Source organism: Cervus canadensis, chromosome 3 (assembly GCF_019320065.1).
Source record: "Cervus canadensis isolate Bull #8, Minnesota chromosome 3, ASM1932006v1, whole genome shotgun sequence".
Classification (NCBI taxonomy): Eukaryota; Metazoa; Chordata; class Mammalia; order Artiodactyla; family Cervidae; genus Cervus; species Cervus canadensis.
The window spans coordinates 103,341,498-103,366,968 of record NC_057388.1 but is presented as its reverse complement, the minus strand read 5'-3'; the positions used below and the strand labels follow the sequence as shown (position 1 = coordinate 103,366,968).

Genomic DNA, 25,471 nt, shown 5'->3' with positions numbered 1-25,471 from the left:
GTCACAACCACAACTCTATCAAAATTATTAGGATTCCTGCATTCTTATATTCACCTTCTAGCCTTTGTTATATAGTCCATCTCCAAGAACACCCTTACTTCAGTTGGTGCCTATTTACTCTGGTAACATTTTCTCATACTTTGAGTTTCAGTTTTGAGATTTTCTTCACTCTGTAAACTTTTTGATTCCAAAGTCTTTGTTGTATATCCATCAAGCATGCTCTCATAGCATCCTGTACTTCCACTGTCTTTTTTTTTTTGTAAAATTGCATTGTAATCACCTATACTTTTGGGGGTCTCTCAGTGGTCCTGAATTTTGTGAAGGCATCTCTTGAATTTCTCTTTATCACTGCTGCTGCTGCTGCTAAGTTGCTTCAGTAGTGTCCGACTCTGTGCAACCCCATAGATAGCAGCCCACCAGGCTCCCCCATCCCTGGGATTCTCCAGGCAAGAATCCTGGAGTGGGTTGCCATTTCCTTTTCCAATGCATGAAAGTGAAAAGTAAAAGTGAAAAATGAAAGTGAAATCGTTCAGTCGTGTCCGACTCTTCGCAACCCCATAGACAGCAGCCTACCAGGCTCCTCCATCTGTGGTATTTGCCAGGCAAGAGCACTGGAGGAGGTTGCCAGTTCCTTCTCCACTTATCACTGAAACCCAAGCAAATATTAATGTGCTTTATTCATTCCTTGGACCCAAAACTATTTGTTGTTCAGTGAATGGAGGATGAAAGTGATAAATGGAATACATTTATAGTGAAATTACTTTGTATGTAACTGAAGCTACTTATTAAAAAAAAAAAAAACTTTTCTTAATATAATGCTACCCAAAAGCAAACTGATATTAACAAATAACAGAAAAAGCCCACAGTAACAAATAATGAAATCTTGGTAATAGCACAAAGAATAAAAGGTACATAATTTGCTCATTTGATAACAGAAACAGCTTTAGTTTCTTTCTTTTCATAGTTCAAGTGGGAATAAATAAAAATTGTGATTTCCAAGGAGATAAGACTAGAATTCATCCCAGACTCTGAAACACGTAAAAGTAGAAAAAGTTTCCTAATCTCTTTCACAACCTTATTTATCTTCATTTTATTAATGTTATTCATCTCTCTTTAACTTATATTATTTATTCAGCATTTATTATGAACCAGCCATTGGGATAATTGTAAAAAAGTGTTTGCAAATAGGCAATACTTTATGCAGTATGACTATTTATATACTTAATAAATTGAAATTCCCATCTGACATTAAATAGTATTTTATTTGAATCATCCCTCCTTCTGATTCCTTATCAGGATAAGGAATCAGTGATTCGAAGTGATTCTGAATGCAATAGGAAATTTTGAAATATAGTATATCATTTATTACTTAGATATTAAATGGTCCATTGCTTTTATATTCCTAGGATAGTTACACACCACAATAACACACTACTTGACATAAAATCATCAGCTCTGACTCATAAAAAGTAGTCAGCATTATTAATTAAAATCATTAGCATTTATTCATATATAACAACAACTAAATATATACACATTATGATAGTATATATACTAAGGTATAATATATATCTATATCAATATATATTTCAGCAGAACTGTTTCTATAAATGTTAACAAATATAGCTATGTTGCTTGTTGATCATTATGGCCTGGTCGTACCTCACAGCATTTAAGAACATGGTCTGACAGTTCAGGTAGGTTCTGGTTACTGGTTCCTCAGTATTTTTGCTTTGAAACATACTCCTTGCCGTTTATTGGCTCACTTGTAATAGGGCAATAATAGCTATGTCTACACTTTGGATTGTAATTGAAATTATTAATAAATATCAGCATGTCTTGTTACTTTTGTTTTATTAGAAAAATAACTTTGAGTTCATAAACATTAATGAAGTTAGATAAAAACATAAAAATTTAGTAGTTTTCCAAATTTACAAATGCTTATTTTTTTGTCCCATCTCTACACCTATTTATTATTCCCCCTTTTGTATAATTTATGATTTATACTAGTTTCTTTCTTTGGTCAAAAATATCTTTTTGAAGTTCGCCTCTCTTCAATTGACTTTGGTGTCCAGGCACATTTATACTACACCTGAAATAGCATTCCTACTAAACAATTTCCAAATGGCATTCTTCATCTGGTCATTTCTCAAGGTATAGACTAAGGGATTTAACATGGGAGTTATCATAGTGTAGAATACAGCCACTGCTTTATCAATAGGTAAAGTAGCTGCAGGTCTCAAGTACACAAATATGCAGGGCACAAAGAAAAAGATGACTGCTCTGATGTGGGAGATGCAGGTGGAGGGCTTTTGCCTCGCCTCCAAGCTGTAGGTCCTTAGGGAGTGCAGAATGACTACATAAAAGCCCATCAAGAGGAGGAAGTTTAACAGACAGATGAACCCACTGTTGGCAGCAACAAAGAGCCCTAGAGTGTGGGCATCAGTGCAGGTAAGATCGAGCAAAGGGTTCAGGTCACACATAAAGTGGTCTATGACATTAGGACCACAGAAGGGTAACCTGAAGATGAAGAGGATCTGAATGATTCCATGAAGAAAGACTCCCAGCCATGCCACTCCCACTAGAAGTCCACACAGCTGCTGAATCATGATGGTCATATAGCACAAGGGCTTGCAAATGGCCACATAGCGGTCACAGGCCATCACAGTGAGCAGGATGACATCAACACCTCCAAAGAAATGTTCCCCAAATATTTGAGTCATGCATCCATTGAAGGGGCTGTGTTTGTTTGTTTGTTTGTTTCTCATAGAGTGAATCTATAATGAGTTTAGGGGTATTGACACAGGAATAGCAGGCATCAATAAAAGAGAGAGGAGCAAGGAAAAAGTACATGGGGTACCCCAATAATGAGCTGGTGGTGATGGTGACCAAGGTGAGCACGTTCTCTACCATAGAGACAACATAGACGACCAGAAACACGGCAAATATGACTTTCTGCATCTTCGGATTCTGTGTGAGTCCCAGTAGAATAAACTCGGTCACATTATTCCTTTTCTCCATGTATCTCATATTATGGTTAATTGCATTACATGAAAAAATGTCATTTTTTTGTAATGCAACCTTGAATTCATCATCTCCAGTAATAAATACCTAAATTCTATTGAGTTCTGTATCCTTATGAGTTTATTTGAGATTAAAAAAAAAAAAAAAAGCTTCTGATATCTGAAAAATTACTCAAATTCTTTCCTGGGAGAAGATAATGTTTAGAATCATGAGGAACTTAGTGAACACAGAGGCAAGAGGGGATCTGTGTGCCCTGAATTATGTGAGATGAATTAGGGCCTTAATAGAAGCAGTAGGTCTCAGGTATAGTGGCAACCAAGCCTGAAAAAAGAAATAGAAAATGGATGCAAAGGCTATAAATTCAAAGTTAAAGAGTTTTTCTTTTAATCTTAGAAAATAAGAAACCAGGGAAATACTAGTGGAAGGATGAAGAAGCATTTGAAAAAGAGGGAATGCAGAATATAACTCTAATAGAGGTCTTTGTGTGAGTTGTATGAAGCAGGTTGAGGTTCAGGAAAGTGAAGGAGGACAGATAAAGGAACCTCAGGATCAGACTAATTGTAATAGTTGGCATAAATTGTAACAGAGCATTGTTGATGAGAAGAAAATTAAAGGATACAGTTACTGTAATTGAATGAGCAATGTGTCGCCTAATTCCAGTAAATTTATAATGCTAACAAACATACTTTCAATGACTGACATCATCATGGCATGATAGCAACCTATGTGGATAGTATTATTTCATTTTTTTGCACAGGATTAAAAACTGTAAAGACTACTTTTAGTCATAATAATCATCATTAACTAAAACTTAATAAATACTGACTGTGCTTCAGATTTTTAACTCATGCTCTATATTATGTCATAATAAAATATTTAACTAGTAAACTCTTTTGATATGACCATGATGACTTGAATTACTCTAATAACTTTAGAGGCAAGTGTATATCAAGCAAATACAACAGACACACAGGAACATCCACACACACACACACAGTATACCTTTTTTGAATCCTCAAATATTAGTTAATTACTGAGTTTTAGTAAGCTCCAGGAGATGGTGGAGGACAGGGAAACCTGGCATGCTGCAGTCCATGGGGTCACGAAGAGTTGGACGTGACTGAGCAACTGAGCAACAACAGCATATGGGGCTGCTTTCTTTATAGATCCATTTTATTTTTGTGTTCCCTTAGCCTTTTTGTTCTCTCTCCAAGTCCCCTATAAAATATAATCTCACAGATTCTTCTGCAAAATGTTGAAAATCACAATCCCAGTGGTAAAGTATGTTGTTTTGAGAATCAGAAAGACCAGATAAGAATCTTGTTTTCCCCTACTTACAGCTTCTTGATCTGGGGTACATTTCTTTGCAGCTTCCATCCTTGTTTCCTCCAATCAAGTGAGAACAATAGTGTCTACCTCACAGGTTGTTATGAAAATGGACAATGGAAGAAGTGGACAAATTCTTAAAAAGTATAACTTTCCAAAACTGAACCAGGAAGAAATAGAAGATCTTAACAGACACATCACAAGCACGGAAATCAAAACTGTAATCAGAAATCTTCCAGCAAACAAAAGCCCAGGACCAGAAGGCTTCACAGCTGAATTCTACCAAAAATTTAGAGAAGAGCTAACACCTCTCTTACTCAAACTCTTCCAGAAAATTGCAGAAGAAGGGAAACTTCCAAACACATTCTATGAGGCCACCATCACCCTAATACCAAAACCAAAGATTCCACAAAAAAAGAAAACTACAGGCCAATATCACTGATGAACATAGATGCAAAAATCCTTAACCAAATTCTAGCAAACAGAATCCAACAACATGTTAAAAAGATCATACATCATGACCAAGTGGGCTTTATCCCAGGAATGCAAGGATTCTTTAATATCTGCAAATAAATCAATGTAATACACCACATTAATAAATTGAAAGATAAAAGCAATATGATTATGTCAATAGATGCAGAAAAAGCCTTTGACAAAATTTAGCATCCATTTATGATAAAAACTCTCCAGAAATGAGAATAGAAGTACCATACCTCAACATAATAATATGACAAACCCACAGCAAACATTACCCTCAATGGTGAAAAATTGAAAGCATTTCCCCTCAAGTTAGGAACAAGACGAGGGTGCCCACTCTCACCACTACTATTCAACATAGTTTTGGAAGTGTTGGCCACAGCAATCAGAGCAGAAAAAGAAATAAAGGGAATCCAGATAGGAAAAGAAGAAGTAAAACTCTCACTGTTTGCAGACGACATGATCCTCTACATAGAAAACCCTAAAGACTCCACCAGAAAATTACTAGAGCTAATCAATGAATATAGTAAAGTTGCAGGATATAAAATTAACACAGAGAACTCCCGTGCATTCCTATACACTAACAATGAGAAAACAGAGAAATTAAGGAAACAATACCATTCACCATTGCAAAAAAAAAGAATAAAATACTTAGGAGTATATCTACCTAAAGAAACAAAAGACCTATACATAGAAAACTATAAAACACTGATGAAAGAAATCAAAGAGGACACAAACAGATGGAGAATTATACCGTGTTCATGGATTGGAAGAATTAATATTGTGAAAATGACTATACTACCCAAAGCAATCTATAGATTCATTGCAATCCCTACCAAGCTACCAATGGTATTTTTCACAGAACTAGAACAAATAATTTCACTGTTTGTATGGAAATACAAAAAACCTCGAATAGCCAAAGTAATCTTGAGAAAGAAGAATGGAACTGGAAGAATCAACCTGCCTGTCTTCAGACTATACTACAAAGCCAGAGTCATCAAGACAGTATGGTACTGTCACAAAGACAGAAATATAGATCAAGGGAACAGAATTGAAAGCCCAAAGATAAATCCATGAACCTATGGACACCTTATCTTCGACAAAGGAGGCAAGACTACACAATGGAAAAAAGACAACCTCTTTAACAAGTGGTGTTGGAAAAACTGGTCAGCCACTTGTAAAAGAATGAAACTAGAACACTTTCTAACACCATACACAAAAATAAACTCAAAATGGATTAAAGATCTAGATGTAAGACCAGAAACTATAAAACTCCTAGAGGAGAACATAGGAAAAATACTCTGACATAAATCACAGCAGTGTCCTCTATGACCCACCTCCCACAATATTGGAAATAAAAGCAAAAATAAACAAATGGGACCTAATGAAACTTAAAAGCTTTTGCACAACAAAGGAAACTATAAGCAAGGTGAAAAGACAGCACTCAGATTGGGAGAAAATAATAGCAAACAAAGCAACAGACAAAGGGTTAATCTCAAAAATATACAAGCAACTCCTGCAGCTCAATTCCAGAAATATAAAAGACCCAATCAAAAAATGGGCCAAAGAACAAAACAGACATTTCTCCAAAGAAGACATACAGATGGCTAACAAACACATGAAAAGATGCTCAACATCACTCATTATCAGAGAAATGCAAATCAAAACCACAATGAGATGGATGAAACTGGAGCCCATTATACAGAGTGAAGTAAGACAGAAAGATAAACGCCATTACAGTATACTAACACATATATATGGAATTTAGAAATATGGTAATGATAACCCCATATGCAGAACAGAAAAAGAGACACAGCTGTACAGAACAGACTTTTGGACTCTGTGGGAGAAGGCGAGGGTGGGATGTTTCGAGAGAACAGCATCAAAACATGTATATTATCTATGGTGAAACAGATCACCAGCCCAGGTTGGGTTCATGAGACAAGTGCTCAGGCCTGGTGCACTGGGAAGACCCAGAGGGATTGGGTGGAGAGGGAGGTGGGAGGGGGGATCGGGATGGGGAATACATGTAAATCCATGGCTGATTCATGTCAATGTATGACAAAAAAACCACTACAATATTGTAAAATAATTAGCCTCCAACTAATAAAAATAAATGAAAAAAATTAAAATTAAATTAAATTAAAAAAAAAAAAAACACCACAATGAGGTACTATTACACACCAGTCAGGATGGCTGCTATCCAAAAGTCTACAAGCAATAAATGTTGGAGAGGGTGTGGAGAAAAGGGAACCCTCTTACACTGTTGGTGGGAATGCAAACTAGTACAGCCGCTATGGAGAACAGTGTGGAGATTTCTTAAAAAAACTGGAAATAGAACTGCCATATGACCCAGCAATCCCACTTCTGGGTATACACACCGAGGAAACCAGATCTGAAAGAGACATGTGCACCCCAATGTTCATTGCAGCACTGTTTATAATAGCCAGGACATGGAAGCAACCTAGATGCCCATCAGCAGACGAATGGATACGGAAGCTGTGGTACATATACACCATGGAATATTACTCAGCCGTTAAAAAGAATTCATTTGAATCAGTTCTAATGAGATGGATGAAACTGGAGTCCATTATACAAAGTGAAGTAAGCCAGAAAGATAAAGGCCATTACAGTATACTAACACATATGTATGGAATTTAGAAAGATGGTATTGATAACCCTATATGCAAAACAGAAAAAGAGACACAGCTGTACAGAACATACTTTTGAACTCTGTGGGAGAAGGCGAGGGTGGGACGTTTCGAAGAACAGCATCGAAACATGTATATTATCTAGGGTGAAAAAGATCACCAGCCCAGGTTGGATGCATGAGACAAGTGCTTGGGCCTGGTGCACTGGGAAGACCCAGAGGGATTGGGTGGAGAGGGAGGTGGGAGGGGGGATCGGGATGGGGAATACATGTAAATCCATGGCTGATTCATGTCAATGTATGACAAAAACCACTATGATATTGTAAAGTAATTAGCCTCCAACTAATAAAAATAAATGGAAAAAAATGATAACATCTGTACCTTATTTTTGCTTTTCTTCTCACTTTTGTTTAAATCCTGTTTTAATCACATCTATCCATCCAGAAGTAAAAGTGCTCTCTCAGTGCATAAAAACCATTCCCTGTGTTTTTCATTTTGAAACATGTCCAGCATACAGAAAATAAACAACCCAATCAAAAAATGGGCCAAAAAACTAAATAGACATTTCTCCAAAGAAGACTTATGGATGGCTAACAAACACATGAAAAGATACTCAACATCACTCATTATCAGAGAAATGTAAATCAAAACCACAATGAGGTACCATTACACGCCAGTCAGAATGGCTGCTATCCAAAAGTCTACAAGCAATAAATGCTGGAGAGGGTGTGGAGAAAAGGGAACCCTCTTACACTGTTGGTGGGAATGCAAACTAGTACAGCCGCTATGGAGAACAGTGTGGAGATTTCTTTAAAAAACTGGAAATAGAATTGCCATATGATCCAGCAATCCCACTCCTGGGCATACACACCAAGGAAACCAGATCTGAAAGAGACATGTGCACCTCAGTGTTCATCGCAGCACTGTTTATAATAGCCAGGACATGGAAGCAACCTAGATGCCCATCAGCAGATGAATGGATAAGGAAGCTGTGGTGCATATACACAATGGAATATTACTCAGCCATTAAAAAGAACTCATTTGAATCAGTTCTAATGAGATGGATGAAACTAAAAAAACATATTTTTATAAATTAAAAATAAATTTATATATATATATTCATTTATGAATATTAAGTACATAACATTTTACAATATGCAAGACACATTCATGCTTTCCCAAATTTTGAGATCTAATATTCGGTAACATTCATCTTAGAATAGTCTGCAAGCTCTGTTTAGTATACCATATCACATAACTGTTTTTTCAAATATTTTGATTCATATTATTTAAAATCTGAGATCCTTGAATTTGACTGAATTATACAACTTTTCATATTCTTTCTCTCTTGTAGGATTTCACTTCTTAACAAAGCTAATCTGCTTCTTTATTTATAATTGCATAACTAATAAGCATATATATGCATATGCTCTGTATATATTTACATATCTATGGATGAAACTCTACAGCGGTATGTTCATTCTCTCTTTATAAGTAAACAAATTGTGTTTAGCAAATTTAAGTATCGTGTTTACTATTACAGAATTAAGACACACTATTCTTTCACTTGTATTGAAGTCTCTGTCTTGCTCCCATCACATGTTCAACTTTAGAAAGATTGTAGGTGACTGAAACAATATATACAGTGTACGTTTGGGGATGTGCCCATTGTATTTTGTTTGCTTGCCCGTTAAATACTTTGGATTCACCTTTGATTCCTCCCTCCCTCACCATCTTACCAGGTCTCTCATCAGTATATATCATTTATTTGTTTTCTCACAATTTTCACCATGACAGCGCTGGTCTAATGTACCATCAACTCTTGGTTAAATCTTTGTGCAGACTCCTGCCTGGATTTCTGCCTTCCATTTTGCCATTCTATGGTCTATGCTTGAACCACTAGTGCAGGCAGAGTGAGTTTCTTAAATTGTAGTTTGGATCATGTCACTTTTCCATCTGACTCCCGCTGTGCCTTTTCTTCACTCAAATTCTAAGCCTGTACATATACAGACATGGTCTGCACCTCTTTTCCTCTCTGGAAACATCTCCTATTTCACCTCTCTTTCCCTCTGTATTCCAGTTCTGATCTTTCTGTTATTTCTTGAACATCCTAGGAGATCTTTTCTTCCCAGAAAATCTTCCTTTAGAAATTCTTATGCTATGAGGATCTTACATCTATTGTTTTTTTCTCTTAACCAATTTATCTGCTAGTGACACAGGTTCGGTTCTTCTTAGTCATGTCAAACCTCTTTTTCTCAAAAGAAAGAGGAAGAAACCTTAATCTTTTCTCAAGTCTTGTGGGTAATTTTCATGAACTATCTCTTGAATATGTCCCCTTCTCTGTATTACTCTTCTTATCTATTTCAGAATAGCTTTTTCCTAATTTGTTCTTTTACTTTCCAAAATGTTGGTAACAGTGATAGCCTGGGAAATTTCTTAAAGAATGTTATTTGCGACTGATTCATATCAATGTATGACAAAACCCACTGAAATGTTGTGACATAATTAGCCTCCAACTAATAAAATAAATAAATTAATTAATTAATTAATTAAAAAAATAAAAAATAAAAGAACAAGTAAGGCACATTAGCTGTCATGGAAAGATGTCTAAGACATATAATACATGTGGAGGAGTTGAAATAGACAATGTATCATGATTTATGTAAAAACAAACAAAGCAATTAAAAAAGAATGGATTGGAAAAAAAAAGAATGTTATTTGCACGTCATTGATATTCTCATTTATTAGCCATTGAGAGGGTATAAAATTTGTTACACTGTTATTAAAGGCCTTCATATATATGGCAGAAAATAGCTTGCTAGACCTATTTTCTACAGCTTTTGCTTTAGAATTCTAGCCTAGAACAAAATTCACATATTTGTTTATATGTTAATAGTCCTTCCCACTTACCTTAGTCCTCCATTACCAGATCCTCTAGCAAGCTTTAGTTCCATATATTGAATCTCTTTAGGTTTGGACCAAACAGAGTAACTGGTACGATAAAAAGTACTCAGTAAAAATGTGTTGAATGAGCAAATTCTAACTAATAAGCATTTTCTTAGCCATTTTTCTAAGCTATGTTTCTAAGATATTATAAGATATACAATGTAAGCATAAAATTGAAGATATGGTGAGACTTGAGTGATGGCATTTTTAGAACAAAAAACCATGCCAATGAAACATTTCAATTTTTGTCTGCAATAGCAATGCATTTGCAAACACCTGTAGTTGGAGTTTTCTATTGATTTGAGTCAATGACAGTTTCTTCTAAATTCATGGTGAGTTCTTTCACAGTTTATCATGAGAATTTGTTAGGAAAAAAAATATCAGTTTTTCAAGAATGAAGTTGCAAAACAATGAATGCTGAAATAGAGTGATTTTTAGTCTCCTTGTCAAACTCAACACTTATGTATCAAATTGCATGAGTCTTGATTACAGTTGTGTTTGTTATTGTATTTGTTACACAATGTTCAAAAAATATATTTTCAGATCAATGTTAGATTGGCAAAGCCACGGAGAAAACTGCATCAAGTGGAGGTTCTCTTCTGCCATATTGACCATTTTGCTGCATCTTTCACATCCTTATTCCTCAGACTATAAATCAGTGGGTTTAGCATGGGGATCACCAATGTATGAAACACAGCAGAGACCTTCTCCTGTTCCAGAGAATACTGAGAGCTTGGCTGGATGTAGCTGAAGGTCACAGACCCATAAAATAAGGTCACAGCTGTCAGATGGGAGGCACAAGGGGAAAAGGCTTTGTACCTTCCCTCAGCTGTGCTGATTCTCTGGATGGCAATCATGATGTGAATATAAGAGACCATGATGATAATAAAAGTGAACATTGCAATGACTCCAGAGAATATCAAAAGCAGCATTTCATTGTTATGAGCATCTGAACAAGAGAGCTTCAGAAGAGGGGGAATGTCACAGAAATAATGATTCACGATGTTAGGACCACAGAAGTCGAGTTTTAACAAACCTATTGTGTGTGTCAGGGAGTTAATGAGCCCTCCCAAGTAAGATAAAAGAACCATCTGAATACAAACCCGTTGGGTCATAATGACTGTATATAATAGGGGCTTGGCTATTGCTACATAGCGGTCATAAGCCATCATAGACAGGAGAACGCCTTCTGTGGTTACATACAATGCAAAAAAGAAACTCTGTAGAACACATCCAGTAAAGGTGCTGGACTTGTGTTCTGAAAGGAAATTGACTAGCATTTTAGGAGCAAAGACAGTAGAGTAGCAGATATCACAAAAAGAGAGGTTGCCGAGGAAGAGGTACATTGGAGTATGCAGCTGGGCATTTAGGCAGATCAATATGATCATCCCCCAGTTGCCTATCAGAGTGATAGAATAAATAAAGAAAAAAAGCAGAAAGAGAGGGACCTGCAATTTAGAATTTTCAGTTAAACCTACCAGAAGGAATTCCTTCACACCTGTGTGATTCCAGTCTGCCATGCATTCAGGTTTATATAGCTCTTTAACTGCAGAACAAGATGGTATCACTCAGACAAATATATATTATATGTATTTTATATATATAATGATTCCTCCATGATCTGGTGTCTATAATAACAGGAAGCATCTAGGTTTAGCCTGTAATTAGATGAAAAAAGGAATTAGCTTCAGCAACAGACCATGTGTTTGCTAGACATTACATTTATAATGACTCACATTTTTGAAACTAGAAATTATTTTATTCCTTCCTTCTCAGTTTCCACATAGTCAACATTGCAATAAGGAAACTATCTTAGATCATGAAACTGCTAATTGGTAAAACTGACATTCTAACCCATATTTGGCTTATATAAACCACCTGACTTGGCCAATGACACATACAAGTTCTCTGCTTACAAGGGCTACAAAGTCTGTAATAGAAATGATTTCCTTACCTGTGGCTAACCTATTCCAATTTTTTAAAATATCCAGTTAACTTTGGACACTCTTTCATAATATTCAACTCCTTTTGTTTACAAATCTTAAACATCAGAAACTTTTGCCTCACCCATGCTCAGATTCCCCACTTTGACAAACAATGGCTGTGCCTTCCACGATATTTGAAACAGGAGGAAGTGATAGAGACATATTTTCATTTGCTATTTAGTATTAAAGCCCATCAAAAACTAGCAGTGTAATTTACTTGATAAATTTTTATATCACACTTTTGTATTTGCCTTCCCATCTTTTTTATTATTATTATTTTTTAATCAACAGGAAAACAACAAACCCAAAAACTTCATGTAAGGAGGTAGGCTGTGACTGTGAAGTGTCAAAACTATTACCTTCACATCTCTGAGGGTTTTTGATTGTTTTTTTTTTGTTTGTTTGTTTGTTTTTACTAGGATTAAAATAACAAAACCCAAAAAACTTCATGTGAAGTGGCAAGGTGTGAGTGTAAAGTACCAAAATTATATTGGTCAGATATGTGTTGCTTTTAAAAAATGTAGGCTGTCACTCAATTTCACTTGCATTTTTGGCATGATATAATATTAACTCAATAATATTTATGATTCAATATCAATAAATTAACCATTTGTATATATTTTCATATATTTAATATATGCTGTTTACTACATGAAGCCTTCCCAAAGAGCACCACTCTAAAGAACCTTGTTTTATTGCAGGGGACACTAAAGATCCTGGTTTGATCACTGGGCTGGGGAGATCCCTTGAAGGAGGGCATGGCGACCCACTCCAGTATTCTTGCCTGGAGAATTGTGATGAACAGAGGAGCCTGGCTAGACATGACTGAGGAGACTTAGCACACATGCACACACACTTACTACATATATATTACTACTTTCTGCCAAGAAATGTTATATTTATTAGAGATGAACAAGAAAAATGTCATGCTCTCAAAGTGTTTACATGTTATTAGAGAAATGAATCAAATAAGCATCTATTGATATTTCACATACAACAAGGGTGAATACTATGAAGAAAAGTAATGAAGGAGAGGGTGAATAGAAAGAGTTGGTAGTTACTTTACTCTGTTGAGTATTAGTTTCTTATTGCTGCTGCAACACATTCCCAAGAATTGGTGGCTTAAAATAACAAGCATGTATTTTATGCAAGACACTGGGTTAGGCGTTATACATCTCAGAAGGGATGTTTGAGTTGTGCTCTCAAGGAACTTGAAGTTTATGGAGATCAGGATATGGATAAGCCTGGGGTGCAAAATTCAGGTATCGTTAAACAAAACCAAAATCTCCATTCTATTAGTACAGAGGTTCATCACTCACAAACTGAGATTATAAGCTTCATCTTGTCTATATTTTAGATCAATGAATTTGTGAATCCAAGTTTACTATATCCAGGAAAAAGAAGAAATAATTTGTTGGAAAATATAAGTATCTTTTTTTTCCTGTTAAAATATCTAGATTGTAAAATACAGAATGGTTTATTATAATTTGGTACTAGGTGTCCAATCGTTTGTGACCTCATGGACTGTAACCCACCAAGCGCCTCTGTCCATGGGATTATCCCAGCAAGAATACTGGAAAAGATTGCATTTCCTCCTCCAGGGGATCTTCCAGACCCAGGGATAAACCCCTGTGTCTTGTGTCTCCTGCATTTTGGGGAGGATTCTTTCACCAGTGTGCCCCATGGGAAACTCAAAAGCACATTGATGTCGTTTTTAATGGGATTTTTTTTTTTCCCTGTGAGGATTCTTAGTGTAATGGAGACATCACGTCACTGGTGTCTTAGGACTAGGATTGAAACAGGCTGGAACTTGAGATTTGGGACTCTTTGCTACAGTGCTTGCATGTGGACAAATTTCTCCTTGAGCCACAAAATACAAAGAAACTATGAAGGACTCAAAGATAACTGTGCACATTCACAGTTGGGGCCAATTGTGGACAACAAGACACAAAAATACGAACCCTGTCCCTCCCCACCTCAAAAATAAAAATAAAACCAAGAACCCAACTGCCACTTCTAAAGATCTGGGAGCAAAACTATGGTGTTGGGAGCAAAACCAGGTTACTTTGCGTGCCCCCTGCATTTACACCACCAAAAGGGTGGGCAAGCCATGTAAGTCATCCCTCCAGCCTGACTCTTGGGACCCACCTCTACTCTCACCCCGTCAAAGGAACAGCTTGTCCCGCTTTGAGGAGCAAGCAAGGGAACCTATAATTGTTTTCACTCCCCCCACCCCACTGCATCAGGGTCACAATAAAGCCTTGCCAGAATTTCTTGTCTAGCCTCATCAATTTCTATTGATTAAGGAGGGTCAAAATTCTGATTGGTGAGAAGATGGACTGAGTTCCAATATAACTCTTCCTTTGACCTGTTGCATATTCTATATAATAATAAAAAGAAACAAAGAAAACATATGTGTATAAAGTTTCCGTTCATTATTCAGAGAAAGAGGGAAAAACGAAGTTCTGTGCCAGTTTAATTAGCATAAGTCTTCACATGGAGGATGCAGCAGTGACCTGAAGCACGATACTGATAGACGTGCCTCAACGCCAGGACACAAGAAAACCAGGTGAGAATCCAACAGGTTAAGCAGCGAGAGTTACAGCAACAGCTTTATCAATGGAAACCATGATGGAAAACTCTAGATAGAGAAAAGTGCTACATTGCACGAAAGTATGATTTTCTCTCATGCTGTTAGAATTACAGCTAGAACACAGAGTCATTCTGTCACTAAACTCAAGATTTCTGATATCAACCGATATCATTTATCTGATAAAATTAGAGTCTGCTTTTGAACAGTAATAATGGTGAGCATTCCCTTAGGAAAAAGAACTACTGGAAACATTTTTGTGACCGAAAGACATACTCGAATGCAATTCTTCCAAATCTCAGAAAGATATCCTGAAAAGTGAAGATTCCCCAGAGAAAAATATTTGTTTAAAAAATATGAAATTCCTTCACTGTGGTTTACTTTTTACTTGTAACTCCAAATGTACATTAGAAAAAACACAATCAACAATGATCAAGGTCACAATAATAAAGGTAATGGTGAGAGAAATCACAAAGTTAAAAGCATTTTTCAGGATAATAAAAAAGTGATCCCAGCCAAGTACCAAAACAGTCAAAACAATTTCAAAACAATGGGATAACTATGCTGTAAAACAAAACTGAACTATCTCACTATATTCTCTCATGAAGCTTTGCTTCCTAAATATGATTATGTTTTTACAATATTTACAACTGAAATTGTTAAATATTATGTGTCAGCATTGCATTTCATTTTTATTTTGTTCTTGTTGCTACAGAATATTGTATACAGGTACATATAGAATTGATTGCATGCTATATGAACTATTTGTTATTTATAAATTCATAGCTATGCAAATTTATAAGTATAAAAATATGCATTTCCATGTTTAGCCACTCAGCTGAATCCAACTCTTTGGTGACCCCATGGACTGTAGTCTACCAGGCCCCTCTGTCCTTCGGATTTTTCAGGCAAGGACACTGGTGAGGGTTGCAGTATTTCCTTCTCCAGGAATTCTTCCCGATTCAGGGATTGAACCTTCATCTCATGTGTCTCCTGCACTGCAGGCAGACTCTTTACCTACTGAGCCATGGAGAAGCTTGTATATAAATATACTTATAGCTTAAAGTAATATTAACTATAATTTTATGATTAAAATTGTTTATAAAACATCAATCCACACACACACAGAAACTTAAATAGCAGTCATTAATAAAAATTTAAAAAGAAATACTATCAACAACCACCACCTTGACATAATGAAAGACTCAAAACTACATAGATCCTACTGTCTAATTTTAAAATAAGACATATTGGGAATTTCCATGGTCCAGTGGCATTCTTACTCCCAGGACTCCAGGCTGGACCCCTTGTTGGGGAACTAAGATCCTGTAAGCATCACAATGTGGTCAAATAAAATAAAATAATAAAAAATAATACGTATTTATTTGTAGACAACTTTATCCAGGCACACTGGATTTGCAGTGGGAAGAAGTAGCAGCTTGTAGCAAAAGCAGTCCTGAGCTCTGGAGATCAAGTGTCTGTGTACATCCCAGCTTTTGTTACAGACAGGATGCAATGATAAACTCAAGAAAAATAGAAAGTAATTCTTTAAATAATATTATTAGAACTATAAAACAAAGGTAGAATAAAATAGTTTTTTATTAACAAAACTATTGCTAATAACATTAGGAAGAAATGCTTTTTCTTGTATTATAGCCAAATAAATTAAAATTCTGAGATATAATATTCTACTTTCCATAGAATATCTAATTTACTGCAACTGTGAAAATGGCTTTAAGTTACCATGTGTTAAAATAAAAGCTTTAAAGTGTTAATCTTCAGTTGTGTCTGACTCTGCGAGTCCATGGACTGTAGCCTTCCAGGCTCCTCTGTCCATGGAATTTTCCAGGCAAGTACTGGAGTGCATTGCATGTCCTTCTCCAGGAGATCTTCCCAATCCAGGAAATGAACCCAGGACATTGTGGACAGATTTTTTACCATCTGAGCTCCCCGGGAAGCCCTACATTAAATACCATAACAGTACATAGACACATGAAAATATTGAACATGTGTACCAAATAAATAGTTCCTATTCTCCAAAAAAAAAAAAAAAATGAGAAGAAAGCATTTAAAAGATAAATGAAACACAGACTAGGACATTGTTATTTGGCTGTTTGAGAAAACTACTAAAATCACACAGATGGTAAGAGATTTTTAGTATGAAGTAACAGGAAATGTCAAACTTTTAAATAAAACTATTGCCACTTCCTAAACATACTCACAGTTAAGCAAAGTCCAGAGTAAGCAGAAGATCTAGAAAAGACCAAGTTTTCATGATCTTAATGGACTGATTATTGAAAGTAAAGCTTAATTATGTTTGCTTCTTTTTCTTTGGGGCCACAGTTAGTATTAATAACTCCTTGTGTAGATGTGAATCTCAAATGTCCACAGGCTGAATCATTAGCATCCTTTCTATTCTCTTGAGACTGAAGCTAATCCAAACTGCAAGCTGTCTCAATGGTTGTTCAGTAGGTGCCTCTGCTCTCACTTTTTATGTAAAATAAATTTATTTTTTAGATAAAGCAATTTAAAAAACATGTTCTCTAAAACTTAAACATCTTGGGATATGGTGCAACACAAATGCAATTGCAATTGCATCTAAATGACATTGCAGAAACTAAAGATGTGTGTTTCAATGACATAGACACTACTAAGACAAATGTTCAAGTATTCTAATAGTGAAACAGCTGCAGTTGTCCTCTTCCCTGTAAAATGGAGCCATTCAAACATACTTTATTTACCTCATTGATTCATTATGAAATTGACCCAGTGACTCAATGGTAAAGAATCCACCTGCAGTGCAAGAGACACGGTTTGAACACTGGGTCAAGAAGATCCCCTGGAGTAGGAAATGGCAACCCTCTCCAGTATTCCTGCCTGGGAAATCCCAAGGACAGAGGAGCTTGGTGGGCCACAGTCTATGAGGTCGCAAAGAGTCAGACATGACTGAGTAACTAAACAACAGTTCACATCATACTCCAAAATTTCAACAATCATTCACATTTAAGTTTTATGAGAGGTTACACATCACACATGAAATTAATTCAATTGTATGCTCTGTTTTTGGTTTATTAGTATAATCAGTTCAGTTCAGTCACTCAGTCATGTCTGACTCTTGCAACCCCATGGACAGAAGCATGCCAGGCCTCCCTGTCCATCACCTGCTCCTGGAGTTTACTTGAACTTATGTCCATTGAGTTGGAGATGCCATTCAACCATCTCATCATCCATCCTCATCTTCTCCTCCTCCTTCCAATCTTTCCCAGCATCAGGGTCTTTTCAAGTCAGTTAGTTCTTCGCATCAGGTGGCCAAAATATTGGATTTTCAGCTTCAACATCAATCCTTCCAATGAATATTCAGGACTGATTTCCTTTAGGATGGACTGGTTGGATCTCTTTCCAATCCAAGGGACTGTCAAGAGACTTCTCCAACACCACAGTTCAAAAGCATCAATTCTTTGGTGCTCAGCTTTCTTTATAGTCCAACTCTCACATCCATACATGACTACTGGAAAAACTATATCTTTGACTAAATGGACTTTTGTTGGCAAAGTAATGTCTGTTTTTTAATATGCTGTCTAGGTTGGCCATAACTTTTCTTCCAAGGAGTAAGTGTCTTTTAATTTCATGGCTGCAGTCACCATCTACAGTGATTTCAGAGACTAAAAAAATAGTCTCTCACTGTCTCCATTGTTCCTCCATCTATTTGCCATGAAGTGATGGGACCAGATGCCATGATCTTAGTTTTCTGAATGTTGAGTTTTAAGCCCTGCCAATGCAGATAGATGTAAGAGTTCAACCCCTGGGTTGGGGAGTTCCTCTGGACAAGGTCAAGGCAACCCACTCTAGTGTTCTTGCCTGGAGAATCCCATGAACAGAGGAGCCTGGGAGGCTGCAGTCAATAGGGTCTCAGAGAATCAGATATGACTGAAGTGACTTAGCATGCATGTATGCAAGATATGATAAAACCATGTTTTCATTTGTTTGTTTGTTTGTTTTTACCACACTGGTGACTAATTTTGTATAAAAATACAATGAAGCATAGGCATATATAGTTAGGACTAATAGTGATGTATCAGTTAAAAGGACTACATGTACTCACTACCATACTTAACAGTGTTTGCAGTTACTAAAACAAAATATGGATTCTCAATGTTATTTCTGAATCTCCACTCTTATCAAGGTGGCAAATGCTACCTCATGTTTTTCAAAAATATATATTTTTATTTACTTCTGAGGAAAAAATTAGTTATGGATAAATTGTTTGAATGAGAAACTACCCTACAATTGCACTCACTTCAGATTCTAACAATGTAATGTTCAAAATCCTTCAAGCAAGGCTTTAGCAGTATGTGAATCAAGAACATTCAGATGTACACGCTGGGTTTAGAAAAGGCAGAAGACCAGAGATCAAATTACCAATATTTATTGGATCATAGAAAAAGCAAGATAATTCCAGAAAAGCATCTACTTCCGCTTCATTGAATACACTAAAGCCTTTGACTGTGTGGATCACAACAAACTGTGGAAAATTCCTCAAGAGATGCAAATACCAGTCTATCTTAACTGTCTCCTGAGAAACCTATGTGCAGGTCAAGAAGCAACAGTTAGAACCTTACATGGAACAACGGACTGGTTCAAAATTGGAAAGAGTATGTCAAGGCTGTATATTGTTTCCTTGCTTATGTAACTTATATTCAGAATATATCATATGAAATACCAGACTGGATGGATCACAAGCTGGAGTCAAGATTGCTGAGAGAAATACCAACAACCTATTAGATATGCAGATGATATCACTCTAATGGCAGAAAACAAAGAGGAACTTAAAAGGCTCTTGATGAGGGTGAAAGAAGAGACTGAAAAAGCTGGTTTAAAACTCAGAATGCAAAAAGCTAAGATCATGGCATCTAGCCCCATCATTTCATGGCAATTAGAAGAAGAAAAAGTGGATACAGTGACATGCGGTTTTATTTTCTTGGGCTCCAAAATCACTGCGGACAATGACTGTAGCCATGAAGTTAAAACATGCTTGCTGCTTGGAAGGAAAACTATGACAAATCTAGACAGTGTATTAAAAAGAAGAGACATCACTTTGCCCACAAAGGTACATATAGTCAAAACTATGTTTTTTTCAGCAGTCATGTATGGATGTGACAGTGGTCCATAAAAAAGGCTGAGCATCAAATAGCTGATGGTTTTGAATCATGGTGCTGGAAAAGGCTCTTAAGAGTCCCTTGGACTGCAAGAAGATCGAACTGGTCAATCCTAAAGGAAATCAACCCCTAATATTCATTGGAAGGACTTATGTTGAAGCTGAATCTCCAATACTTTGGCCACCTAATGTGAAAAACCAACTCATTGGAAAGACCTGATGCTTGGAAAGGTCGAAATAAAGAAGGAAATGGGGTGACAAATGAGTTGGTTGGTTAGCATCACCAACTCGGTGGACATGAATTTGAGCAAACTCTGGGAGAGAGTGACGGATAGGGAAGCCTGGTGTGCCTCAGTCCATGGAGTCACAAAAAATTGGACTTGAATTGACTTATTGACTGAACACCAGCTACAAATTCCTTTGAAGATATCTAATTTGCCCTTTAAATATATTTTTTTGCCTTATGTCATAGAAAAATTGGTATTTTTTAACTCATGCCATAAAACTAATTAGCCCCTGATCTCCAAGACTCAGTATAAGGGCAATCAAGATTAGAATTGGAACATAGATTTTAATTCTGACCTGAACTGAAGATATTCATCAAGATGCAGATATTTTCTATAGAGGGGACCTGAATTTAGTATTTTAAATTTGTAATGTTACATTACCTTCTTATGACTGAAATGAAATATATCTTTTCAGTATTCTCTTTCTCTGACCATAGATAGGCAGAAAAGTAAATCTAATTGAATATAATTGTTACAAATATTCTACTTTATTCTGAAACGTGGCTTTTCATTATATATATATTATATATATATATATATATATATATATATATTTCTCATTTTGTGTGTTAATTAAAATTATATGATGATTTCCTGTGTGTATAATATCAAGCCAGATGTAAATTAGGGAAATACTTCAGACCAAAATAAATAAAATAACATCTGAGTTTTTCTTACCAAATTATTATTCTGGATTAAGTTCAGGCAGTGACCTTGCTATTATGGGTTTCTCTTGTGTTGTGGACAGAGAAATACAGTTGAGAAAGATTTTTAGTTCTCATCTAGGTATAATTTGCCTCCAGTGGGACATTGGCAAGGTTTGCATACGTTTTTGGTTAACCTAAATAGGGAGGATGCTACTAGTATCAAGTGAGTAGAGACCAGGTAGGCTGCTAAAATCCTAAACTGTACAGGGTAAATCTCTCCTCTTCTTCTCCCAAAAATGGGTATTGACCCAAACTGTCAACAATGCTGCTTTTAGAAACTGAGCTGATTAAACTTCTACAGTTTTATAGTTTACATGGAAATTGTAGTTTACTTATTTTAGACTAATTTATTTTTGTAAATGAAAAACATCTTAAATTTAACAGGTCCCTATTAAAGAAGCTGACATGCTTCTTTGAGCAACCTTATGTTTATGAACACAACAGATAGATGTTTAGAAGAAATCAGCTCATCCCTTGAAAATCTCATTAGCTTTTTGCAGCAGGAGGAAACACTAATATTAAAGGAACAATGTACAATAACCCCTACGTTTCAGAAACAATTCAAGAATAAGATCAAATGAATGACATTGTACTCTGTACTCTGATAAAGTTTTCATTGAGGACAAATATTTCAACAAGATGAAGGGACACTGAGTCGAATCTTTGGTTCCATTTTTTTTTTTTAACCTCTCACAGTATCTCAAAATCTCCAGAATGCTTCATGGATATTGTTAAAATTCATTGTTTCTTCTAGGAAATCAAAGCCAGCTGTTATCTTAAAGTCACATAATAATGGCAAAATAATGAACAAGTGCATGCCATTACATTGTAACAGGCAACAAGAGCTTTACATATATTGTAGGAGATTTTTATGTATTTGATCATTCAATTCTCAAATTATCCATATACTAGGAAGGTTAAATATATTAGTTCATTGATACTTCAAAACAGCCCATATCATTGGCAATATTTTATTGTCTTTATTTGCAGGGTTGTAATCCTGCCATTTATAACTCTATAAATCCAGTCATTTATAGCTCTACAATTACTACCAAATGCACAGTATTATATATTCATATCTACACAGTGTTTTCCTTCAACTCTGTTAAGATAAAACAAAAAGGAAAGTAGGACTCAAGAATTTAAAACAACCACAGAAAATGTCTGATAATTTAATCATCAAAGCTGATCCCAGAGAAAGAAGGATTCATATTTCAATTGATTTACATGGTCAATTTACAGAATACAGTGATCAAAGCAATTGTTGACCTCTTCCTGAAGATAGAGTCAGTAACTTATGTGTAAATAATTAGTAATGTATATAGTTAATAGTCTACAATCTTCACAGACTTGTTTGGTTTTCCCAGGTATCCACAGTTAATGAAAGAGTCTATTATGATAATCAATCTAGCCTAAAGAGAAAATACATGCTATAAGTTCACTCTCTCCTAATATGAATGTGACTATCACTATATGTGCTTCTATCTGATTTTCTGAGAGCCATTGTAATCACCATTATCCATCATGAGTAATGTCAAATTTCTCTGATGGTAAATGTTCTTTAAGTGCAGAATCTAGCTTATTTTCCCAAACACAGAAAACTGGATTTACTTACTAATCTATCCATTCATTCATCCTATCCATTCAATCCATTTATTCACTAAATATATATAATGAGGATATGCCCTACACCAAGATGTAGAGGTGTTGGAAAAATCAACCAAGATTCATATTCCCAGCTTCCAAGGACTTTCTCATATGGATATGTTGACAGACAAGTCAACAAATACCTTCAATATTAGATGATAAAGAATATTTTAAAAATCAGTGTGCAAAGAGCAACTATTACTTGTTTTAATTCAGAAACATTTCTCAGATCAGAATTTTGACAAGTCTGTTTTTGTAAGAGAGGATAAAAGCGTTTTACAGAATAGAGGATGAAAAGTTATTTTTATTTCTGAAAGGTGGGGAAATGTTTAAAATATTTGACATATAGGGTGATGTACAGCTCCTTATCAGATTGGAGGGATAAGTTATGCCTTAAATACTCTTAAATGACTTCAATTCCTATTGTTCTGAAAGTCCAGTTTCTGTCCAATGGTTTTCTGAGGGCATATTTTACATCTTTGTTTCTGAAGCTGTAGATTATTGGATTAAACATGGGAAAGACAACCGTATAAAACACTGCAAGTACTTTGTCAGTGTCTGGGGAGTAGCTGGTAGTGGGAGGCAAGTACATAACCAGAAGTGCTCCGTAGAATAAGGTGATTGCTATGAGATGGGAGGCACAGGTAGAGAAAGTTTTGCTTCTTCTACCTGAGGACTTGATGCTCAAAACAGTGAGGAGGATACAGAAGTACGAGATAAAGATGACCACAGAAGTGATGGTCTGGATGAAGCCACACAAGGCAAAGAGCAGAAGCTCACTGATACAGGTGCCTGTACAAGATAAAGCCAGGAGAGGCGGGATGTCACAGGAAAAAATGGCTGATGATGCTGGAACCACAAAATGGCAGCCTGAATGTGAGACAGACGTGGACCGTTGAAGTCACACCCCCACTGAAGCAGGCCAACACAACGCAGCAGACACAGACACTCCGAGACACAAGAGCAGAATAGAGCAGTGGCTTGCAGATGGCTGCATAGAGGCCGTAGGCCATTGCTGCCAGGATAAGGCATTCAGCATCAGCAAAGCAACCAAAGAAAACATCTGTAGTGCACAGCCAGAGAGGGAAATGCTTTTCTTGGATGCTAAGAAATTTACCAGCATTTTAGGAGTGATTGCTGTTGAGTAGCTAATGTCTAAGAAAGACAGGTTGCTGAGAAAATAATACATGGGGGTTTGAAGGCTTGAATTGAAATTAAGTAGGATTATTAAACCTACATTTCCCACCACAGTTAGTGTATAGACTATGAGAAATACCAAGAATAGTGCAACTCTGAGAGGTAGATAATCTGTGAATCCAACAAGTAGGAACTCAATCGGCATGGTATAATTATTCTCCAACATCTTCTTGGTTTTCCTGTCTTTCTCATCTGAAATAAATGGTATCAGGATACATGAATTGATTTGAGTGATTGATAAACCAAGGATATTTTTATTATTCCTACTAAAGAGGCGAAGATTAACACAGAATAACCATTAAGGCATTTTCTGTGATGTATTTGGTTTGTTTTCTTTTTCTGTCACTTTATTTAAAAAACAATTAAAGTCGTCATTGATGCTAGAGAATGTTATTCAGGTATGATGCTTCAAGAGGCAGCAATTCTTTAAGGACTGTGCACAGAGGGGAGGAGCCAAGATGGCGAAGGAGTAGGACGGGGAGACCACTTTCTCTCCTACAAATTCATCAAAAGAATAACTGAACGCAGAGCAAACTTCACAAAACAACTTCTGATCGCTAGCTGAGGTCATCAGGCGCCCAGAAAAGCAGCCCATTGTCTTCAAAGGGAGGTAGGACAAAATATAAAAGATAAAAAGTGAGACAAAAGAGCTAAGGACAGAGCTCTGTCCCGGGAAGGGAGTCTTAGGCGGCATTGCTTGCAGTAGGGTCTGGGCCTGAGTGCCCTGAGGACAATCAGAGGGAGCTTCTGTGAGTTGCCAACTTGAACTGTGGGAGACCAAAAGAGAGAGAGAAAATTAACCGGCCCAAACACACTGCTGGCCGTTCACAGAACAAAGGGACCGAGAAAGTCCAGAGAAGAGCTCGCAGGCTGCGGACTGGCCCCGCCCCGCCGGGGGCAGGAGGCAGGGGGGAGGGGAAGGTCGCGGTGAGACACAAGGCGCAGGCACCCGACCGGCGTGGGCGGGGACTGGGGCTGGGGACGCGGAGGGCAGAAGGTGCACGCACCCGACTGGCGCCAGCGGAAACTGAGACTGGGTCCGTGGAAGGGAGTGGGCGCGCCACACCTGGGGAGAGTGCGCCCATCAAGCCCCTCGCTGCCTGGACCGCTCTGACGGAGAAGGCACAGAGAGCAGGCTCAGCTTTTTGCTCCGCACTTTTGTGGAACACCCGAGGGCTGGAACCTCGCGCAGCACGGGGCGCACTCCATATAGAGCAGCCGGGAGCCTGAGCAGCGCAGACGGAGAAAGCAGTGTCAGCCCCTCCCTGCAGCGCCAGCCCCTCCCCGCAGCGCCAGCCCCTCCCTGCAGCGCCAGCCCCTCCCCAGCAGAGCGACGGAACTAGCTACCTGAATAAGAATCCACCTCCGCCCGCCTGTGTCAGGGTGGAAATGAGGCTCTGAAGAGACTGGCAAACAGAAGCCAAATAAACAAAGGGAACCGTTTCAGAAGGGACCGGTGCAACAGATTAAAATCCCTGT

The 25,471-nt window shown here is 37.0% G+C and overlaps 1 protein-coding gene and 2 pseudogenes across 1 annotated transcript; all 3 read right to left on the bottom strand.

The window, feature by feature from the left end:
• Positions 1-2,081: 2,081 nt before the first annotated feature.
• On the bottom strand, positions 2,082-3,030 carry LOC122438005 (annotated as a pseudogene).
• Positions 3,031-11,005: 7,975 nt separating this feature from the next.
• LOC122438030 (olfactory receptor 1052-like) lies at positions 11,006-11,944 on the bottom strand. The gene has a single exon (XM_043462489.1). It carries the CDS (start codon positions 11,942-11,944, stop codon positions 11,006-11,008), a length of 939 nt encoding a protein of 312 aa, XP_043318424.1.
• Positions 11,945-23,198: 11,254 nt separating this feature from the next.
• Positions 23,199-24,158, bottom strand: LOC122437903 (annotated as a pseudogene).
• Between the last annotated feature and the right edge of the window lie 1,313 nt (positions 24,159-25,471).

Bases quoted from the DNA above. Each gene is read 5' to 3' on its own strand.
- LOC122438030 (XM_043462489.1), bottom strand. From the start codon at position 11,944: ATGGCAGACTGGAATCACACAGGTGTGAAGGAATTCCTTCTGGTAGGT.